The sequence below is a fragment of the Penaeus monodon genome, unplaced genomic scaffold (genome assembly GCF_015228065.2).
Source record: "Penaeus monodon isolate SGIC_2016 unplaced genomic scaffold, NSTDA_Pmon_1 PmonScaffold_5221, whole genome shotgun sequence".
NCBI classification, from domain to species: Eukaryota; Metazoa; Arthropoda; class Malacostraca; order Decapoda; family Penaeidae; genus Penaeus; species Penaeus monodon.
Window position 1 is genome coordinate 10,372 of NW_023660132.1, and position 9,515 is coordinate 19,886.

Consider the following 9,515-nt stretch of genomic DNA (forward strand, 5'->3'; position numbering starts at 1 on the left):
TTATATAAGTAGATAGGCATTCAGTCTAATAGAATGGAAGAGGTATTGCAAGTAAGTAGATTTATAACACAAGGGAAACCATATATCTGTGTTTCTTGGTGGATATCTTTCATATTGTAACCTAGTTGGTTTAGCTGTTACTTGGTAACTTTAGATACTAGATTATTTTTAGTATTTTCATATTTAGACGTTTTGGAAATGTATATGAGAATTATGTAATGTTTTTCTTTTTATAAAATATAAACTATAGTATATTCAGTGATGCTTTAACAAGTATATATTAATTCAGATAGACAAGTAAATAGTGGTATTCTATATAACATTTCAGTAAATACCAAAAATTTTTAAAAAATCTGTGGATAGTTTGCATGAACTCAAAAAAAGGGATTAAAACTTTTAAGTACCAAGCATCTAAGTATCACCTACAGAGGCTTACCTTATAGAAAGTAAATGATATAGACCATAAAATAATAATGTAACCTCGCATACCCCCTTCCCCTTTTGATCTAAGATGGGATTTGCTTTAGCTTGGAATTTTAAAAACCATTTCTTTAGAGTAAATAGGTACATGTATGCATGTGGATTGATTTTTTTCTTTTGCATATTATTTTTCATATCAAGATCTCATCATAGTTTATAGCCCAAGTATCATTCAGTTGAAAATCTGGAAGATATTTTGATGTAGTGTGATTTAAGATGAGACTGTATTAACAAAGGGAGCAAAGGCAGACAGTAGAAAGCTTTAACTTGATTTCACCCAAGTTGGGTTTTAAACATGCTTTGTTGCCAATGATATAAACAATCAGATTCTCTATATGCTTCAACTACGTTTTCTTTACAAGTACATTGAATCCCATAATAGGTTGCAGTAGATGAAATACTTCCACTTATAAGTAACTAGAAGTGGTAGTTAATGCATGGTAAAGGTCAGCCGTGTATATGAAAGTCTTTGATATAGAGTAATACATTTGATTAATTCTCCCAATTTTCAGGACTTTAATTTCTGATTGCCAGATATTTCCAAGTTTTAAATTGTATAAATAGTCACAAGGTATTAGCATCTTAGTAAAAGGTGAATGACACTATCATTTTATACCAGTTGCAGTAAAGCTGATATCTAATTGAAAGCTCTCGGTATGTAATGTTTGACAAAAGAGATAAACTATATATGTATATATATGTGTATGTGTGTATATATATATATATATATATATATATATTATATATATATATATATATATATATTATATATTTTTGTGTGTGTGTGGTATGTATCATATATATATAATATAATATAATACATATGAAAATATAAATATATAAGATATATAAGATATATAAGATATATATAAAATATAAAAAATATAATTTTATATATATAATATATATATATATTATATATATAATATATATATGTATATATTATATATAAAATATATATATTAATATATTATATATTATATTTATATATATTATATTTTTTTATAATATTAATATATATTTTATATATATAAATATATAATTTTATAAAATTTTATAATATAAAAATATTTTATATATAATATATATTTTTTATATAAATATATATTTTATAATTTTAATATATATTTTATATAATAAAAAATAAAATTAGATATTAATATATAAAAATAAAAATAATAATAAAATATATAAAAATTTATATATAAAATATATAAATATTATTTTATATATAAAATATAATTATATATTAAAATATATTATATATATAAAATATATATATATATAATTATATATATATATATATATAACAACATACACATATATAACATATATATTTTCTCTTTGGCAACATTACTCCCGACAGCTTTCAATACATAGCAGTTTTACTGAAAACTGTATACAAGATAGTGTCATTCACCTTTTATAAAAGCTAATACCCTTTTGACTATTTTTTAAAAATTAAACTTGAAGATTCTGGGAATCAGAAAAATAAAAATCTCTGAAAAAAGGGAGAATTAATCTAAAGTATTTCTCTATTAAAGATTTATATCACTGGCTGACCTTACCATGCATTAACTACATTTATTCTTATAATGGAAGTATTTTATCTACTGCAAAACCCATTAGGGTTCAAAGTACTGTAAAGAAAAATGTTGAAAAATATAGGAATTGTTGTTTTTTCTTGGCAAACAAAAACATGTTTAGAAAAAACTGGTGAAACAAGTTAAAACTTTTTATGTCTGCCTTTTTCCCTTTGTTAATACGTCTCATCTTTTAAAACACATACTCAAAATATCTTCCAGATTTTTTAAATGAATGAATTGGGCATAAAATGATGAATCTTGATATGAAAAAAAATATGCAAAAAAAAAAAATCATCCAATGCATACATGTAACCTATTTACTCTAAAGAAATGGTTTAAAAATTTCCCAAACTAAGCAAAACCCATCTTAGATCAAAAAAGGGGAAGAGGTAGCGAGGTTCTGTATTTTTTTATGGTCTATATCATTTATTTCATAAGGAACCTTGTAGGGATACTTAATGCTTGGTACTTTTAAAATTTTAATCCCTTTTTTGAGCATGCAAAAATATCCCAGATACTTTTAATATTTGGTATTTACTGAAATGTTTTATAGAATACCACTTTTATTGTTAAACGAATTTTATATACTTGTTAAAGCACACTGAAAATACTATAGTTTATATTTTATAAAAAGAAAAACATTACATCATTCTCATATTACATTTCCAAAAACGTCTAAATATGAAAATACTAAAAATAATCTAGTATCTAAAGTTACCAAGTAACAGCTAAACCAACTAGGTTACAATATGAAAGATATCCACCAAGAAACACAGATATATGGTTTCCCTTGTGTTATCAATCTACTACTTGCATACCTCTTTCCATTCTATAGACTGAATGCCTATCTACTTATATACAAAACAGAATATATCTTAACAGTCAATTCACAATCAGGAGAAATGTCTTTGCATCTTAACAGGTAAACCTTCTGCAAAAATAGATAATAATAATGAACTAAAAATCACTTCTTTCAGGACAATGACAATCAATGGCACTTTAAATCTATGGCTTTGAATTATTATGTGTACATATAGCATATAAATAATTAATAAGGTAATAAGTCTGAAGAAAAATGCTTTTGCTATAAGGTAAGAGTCTGTTGAAGATAACACACAAAATTGTTTGTGGTGCTTGCTATTAACTATATGCAATTAAATAAGGGAAATAAAAAAAACACTCTTACACAAACATTCATATACAAACTGCAATTTTTCTGCAAGTCACTGATAAAACTGCCATCTCCTCATACAGAAGTCATTTAAGCAACATTTTCTTAGCCTTGATTTTGTGCATTTCAAGATTACAATAGATTTTGACTAGTGAAAATGTTTTTTGTTTTTTTTTTTCTTAATGACAATAATCTATAAAGAGGACACCAAAACAGCAGAATAGGGCAATTTTAACAATTTATACATCCTCATACTCCAGTTTTTGTTATCTCATTCAATTGTACATATATTTTAAAGCTTATCATTCTTTAAACTTTGATCCTTTTACAAATTCCAAGAATTCATTTTCAAGTGCACTGTGAACACAACACATGTAAACACATATACACACATGTACACACACACACACACACACACACACACAACACACCACACACACACACACACACACACACACACACACACACACACACACCACACACACACACACATGTACACACACATGTACACACACACACACACACACACACACACACACACACACACACACACACACACACACACAAAATCTAATGCACTTTCATTTATATTTTAATTTTAAAAATTTCATGTTTAAAGAAAACAAATTCTTTATAACAGTACAAGAAATGCACAGAAATTTTAAACTATGTCTTAAAGCCAATATATCTCTGTGAATAAATACACATACATGCTTGGATGTACACACACTCATCTATACAATCCTGCACACAAACAAACACAAAACAAACAAACATGAAATGGAGAAAAAAAAAGGTTAGTAAGTTAATTGTAACTTTATACACATCCTTTATGACTTGTAGAATTTGTACTCAAGTCTTGTGATAGCTATGTGTTGTTAGCATATCTCCCTGTCATAAATAATAAACAAATAAACATGGTAATAAGAGTATGAAACTCACATCTCAGAATATTCCACTGGATTGATAAAATTGACTTATAACAGACATTCTTTCAATTTGAGTAACTGTTTTCCATACAAGTGTCAGGCAAATTTGTGTTATATTTTAGGTCTATTTGAGCTAGCATTCCTTATTCAAAACTTATGAATGCTTCTTTTAACAGAATCTACTGTTATAACATGTATAAGTAAATTATGTTGTATACGTGTTTGCATCAACATGGAAGCATGTGTGCATGTGCAGGTGTATTTAAAAATGTAAAGGTATAGAAGTGCAGGTGTGCTCACATATATTTGTGTATAAGTCTGTGAGTTTACCTGTGCATATGTGCATGATGTGCATTTACACTAGTGTTATAATATAAAACTATAGTTATGCCTCATTCTATAATTTGTATGGTCCATCTGTATTAATCATTATGTCTACCCTCAACCAAATATCTTTCGTCACAAAAATCATAAACATTTTTGTTAATACAGTAGCTCGTCTGCCACTATCATTTTCCCATCATACAAAAATAGGGGAAAAAAAAAATTAGAGACAACAGGAAATAAAATCACACTATTCTTAGAATCAAGAGAGGCATTGCTTGTGTTTTCCTGCTGCTAGTTGACTGCACAGAGATCTTTTACCGTACTAAGTTGTTCTGAATCCAATCATCATCCAGTTCTTCAAGGTCCCGCACCTGGAAAACCTTTGTTAGGTTACATTCCTTAATCATGTGTGTGTAACTCCCTGCATACATCATCTGGAGCTGTGGCTGGCAATCTGAAACAGCAAGTCAACGTAAAAAAGAACATCAGAAATAAATAAAACAAAAAAAAAAAAAAAGGGACAGACTATATAAACATAACTCGAATACCAGAAAACTTTGATATATGAAAGGTAACATACAAAAAACACACAATAATATTACTGAATCAAAGGTGCCTAAAACATGCATATGTAAGTTGAATTTATTCTCTGAAGCAATTTAATCCACTTACATGCACTGAAATACTGATAGTTCCTATTCGTTATTGCAACCTCTTTTTCTCACTGAAAAATATGTAGTGAATACAGTTTTACAATATCATAACATAAACTAATATGGAAAAAGAAAAAAAAAAAATAGAAGATAAAAAAAAAATTGTCCCAGTCCCTCAGGCAGACAAAGGGCCAAATTCAACATAAAATTCTACCTCTTGGTGTTGTAAAATAAAAGCCATAGGGTAGGAGATGCGGCCATCGGGGTGGGAGATGCGCCATGAAATGAGCACATAGCGTGGCTGGGTATCTGGAATGGAGTCCCGAAGCTCGTCAATGTCCTCAAGGTCCTCCAGCTCTTCTTCTAAGATGATCTCCGAGGCCTGCTGGTCCACTTTCACTGGAAAATGAATTGCCGTGAGTCTTCTCATATTACCAGAAATTTTGGCTCTCTTCTTTACAGTGAAAACCTGAGATAGCCTTCAGCTGAATCTTTTATATCAGTCTAGAAATCCATTTAAGCTTTTATCATTAACAGCATCATTTTCCAAGGTGAAACAGAGATTTCACTTGTTAGCAAGCATAAGTCTACATAGCTTTAATTTGTATATCATACATGCACATTCAAGAAAGAAGAGAAGAGAAAAAAAATAAATTTTACTCAAAATGAGGAAACCAAAAAAAAAAAAAAAAAAAAAAAAAAAAAGAAGAAGAAGAAAGGTGGAGTTTTGCTGACCTAGAAAGAGTACTGAAGGCTCACATGCTACAATAAACAATGGAGATTTTCACTTAGGTTATTTATTTTTTAGAATAAATAACATTTTATTATCAATCTGTGATGCAATATCAGACAAGAAAAATGTCTGCAATTCTTTAATCTATTGTTTCCTTTACTCTTTACCTTGAAATGTGTGCACGCCCAAAACCGTAATTTTATGGTTATGATTAGTCATAAGATGACAATAAAGATATTTTTTAACAACTATACAATAACAAAACAAAGATGAAACAAACAATTATTGCAAGAGTAATGATGCTGGTGCAGACAACAATAATGACTGAAGTTGAAGACAATGATAATTGTGATAATGACCATGATCATGATGATAACACTAATAGTATTAACAGTAATAACAATAAAAATAATTATACTAATAACAATTACAGTAATAATAGCAGAAATAAAACAGGCAAATGAATGATAACAAAATAATTACAATAACATCAATAACACTATCGTTAATGATAATCATAATGACCATGACAACATGGAAGTCCAAATTTATAGCCTTCTTATTGACACTTTAAAAATATTTCTATTTGTTGTGTAATCATTAGATTCTTTTAAAAAAAGGTCTCTAAAAAAAAAAAAAAAGTTTTAATATGTCATACCTTTTCCTGTATGATTACAATAATTCTTCAACAAAGCTATGCAACAACTATAAAACATTGCTAGGTCAGGAGAAAGCTCAGTATGAAATCTATTATTTGGATTTTGTTACATGTATCTGGAAATAATAACAAAATTGTAACAAAAATCCATAAAAAAATAAATATGTATATATTTAACAAATGACAAAAACACACAGAAACACAAACATATAAACTTATAAAACCTTTAACTAAAAATAAACACACTTAAAATATATGAACAGAATACATGCTACCATTATTTACTTAAAATAGCAGCATTGTTTGTAGCACGGCGGAACCTGAACTTGCGAAGCTTCTCCTTGAGTTCTGGGTTGATGGTGCACAAAGGAAGACTCTGAGGAAACAGGAAGAGGAAGCAAGAATGTCAGAAAATGACGGCAAGCTTACATGCACGGTTGCCATTCTGTTGATGTATGGGCTCCACTGCATATTCTTGTACTGCCACTTCATCACTAACAATAGGCTACACAGTTCTACCTAATATGATTCCTGTGAAGTTATACTAGCTCTTGGTATTCATGAAATACTAAGGAAAATTACTGCTAGGGGTCTATTTCAATTATTATGGTGCTAAGAAAATAAAATATCCCACAACAAATCCTGCCCAGCCAGTCATGAAACTGAAATCGTCAATATATCTAATTATAAAACATATTTGTATAACTCTAAGAACCATATGAAATTTACATAACTGAAAATGCTTAACAAACTCCCTTTTCTAACTAGGATGGCCTCTTACGAATAAAAACTCTGTCACTAGATGAGCAAGGTCCATCATTGTCAGGTTCTGGAAAACTGATGCCCTATATCCTTTTGATAGGGGATTCATAGGATAATAAATCCTACTTTTTCACAAAATGTTTCAGAACAGGTCAAGATAATCCACATATGGCAAAAAGAAACTCTAATTTTAAAAGTCATCCATGAAATGAAAAATTACTAAAATTAAAATCATTACTTATATTTCTCTCTATGATATGTAATATAATATGCATTATCCATATATTCCTTTATACAAAAAATCTACAAATATGAAGTGCAAAAAAGTTATATAAATTAATATAGTAAAATTTTAACTCACCATATCAAATGTCCAATAATTACATATATCTAATCTAATATAATCATATCACTTTCCCTTTGAACTAACTGTGAAAGCAAAACAATCCAATCTACTTATATGAGCTGCATATAGAAGTCAAACCTAAAAATTGTTCAAAGCAGAATGCATTACAAGGTGTTAGCCTGGATCAAATATGTTAATAACTTATTATAATTAGTCAAGCTCTGACTCAAATATATAGCCATGAGTCTGTGAAACAAAAAAATATTTTCTTGTTCTTCAACATGCTATATAACCTTGTAGCACTTCCTTTAGTAACAGAAAGAAAGAAATATAATATTACTTTGAATTAATGTTAGTATTGAGAAACATACAGATAAGCTAAATGGACATGCACCGAAAAATAATTAAGCTTGTTTATAATATATGCAAAAATGCTACGTATTCAACATGTTCTGACAGCTGTACGTTCTTCATGATAAAGTAGATTGACAATTACACTATTACACCCACTAACGGCAATTTCACACCAATATACGTATCTAATCACACTTTGAAATACATCAACCCTTAAACCAATTACAATTGTGCTCATCATTACGGTAAAAAGTGTACTCGACAATAAACACAAACCATCGTGTAATAGTGGAAGCTTTATCGTCCTTGGAAGGGCTGCCTCTCTCTCAATCGAGTTCCGGAACACAAGTTATCTCGCGTCGCTTATACACCGATACGATGAGGATCACAAACGCTGGGGTCTTTGTTGCGCTATCAAATTCTTTATTTTAGGATGCTTAACACAATTTATTATGATAATATATAATGTTTAACTTTTAAATAATACATAAATTATATTTATCTCAGACATTTTAAGAGATCAATTATGTTTTATACATATTAACAGTGGGAAATCCATGGTACGACAGAGATTGTATGATTTTCTTTTGGGGATATGGGCGTGTTTACACTTCAGGATAGAGAACGCTGTCATAAAACTTATGTATGTGTATAGTAGCTACGTTTAAAACATATGCGTAAAAAGACACATAAAATATGCAGTTTCATACTTTACATATATTGCATCAATATACATATTAAGTATGTTTACATACTTTTTACAAGTAACCGCTTCGTATCGCATATGAGTCATAACGTCAAGCTAGTATTTATAGAATCAAAGTTAGCAAACTCTAGCAAATATAGAAAATAGGAAAGGAACGTAGAACTAACACTATAGTATTCTGTTTTCCTTCCAGTATAAACAAAGTCTACTTTACACGATCTGATTTCTCTTATTACACTAATTTATATATACGGATATTTAGTACAGCATAGTCGCTATATAGTTACTTACCGCGAGCATGATGGTGGATTGGTCTCTTCAAGTCACAAAATTCAAGTCACTCTGTATATTACAACATCAAAGCTGAAATATGCAGCCAGTATGGCCATTGACGTTTAGACGTCACTGTACTAATAAAGAACACAGCTTCTTACTCTCAAAGCATGTTATGAAAGAAGTGAACAATAAAGGGTAACATCTAGCTTTTCGAGAAGGTATATTCCTTAGAGAAATATCTGTTGTGATGTGTCTTAACTCTTGGCCGGCGAGAGCATGGTGTGAAGCGTTGGCAGTATGCCCAATGATACCTTACGTGTTGGCTGCTTATACCCATAACCGTCAGCGTGTTGAGCAATGTGGGGGAAATCTGTGGGAAAAACGTCCTTTTCTGTGGGAGAGAGATATGGCAGATGCATTTTGGATCTGCGGATAAATGTACCACGAATAAGACAATAAAGCAAGTGGGATATAGAAGTGATTGCGTGAATTAATCATACGCATAGTGCGGATAAGTAGAAAGGATTGCTAGTC

General features: G+C 29.5%; 1 protein-coding gene across 1 annotated transcript; it reads right to left on the reverse strand.

The window, feature by feature from the left end:
* Positions 1-4,718: 4,718 nt before the first annotated feature.
* LOC119571126 (glia maturation factor beta-like) lies at positions 4,719-8,381 on the reverse strand. The gene is given in 5 exon segments (XM_037918577.1): positions 4,719-4,947; positions 5,361-5,375; positions 5,378-5,545; positions 6,823-6,913; positions 8,276-8,381. Coding segments are annotated over 5 exon segments (417 nt in total). The 5' UTR covers positions 8,279-8,381; the 3' UTR covers positions 4,719-4,807.
* Positions 8,382-9,515: the final 1,134 nt, after the last annotated feature.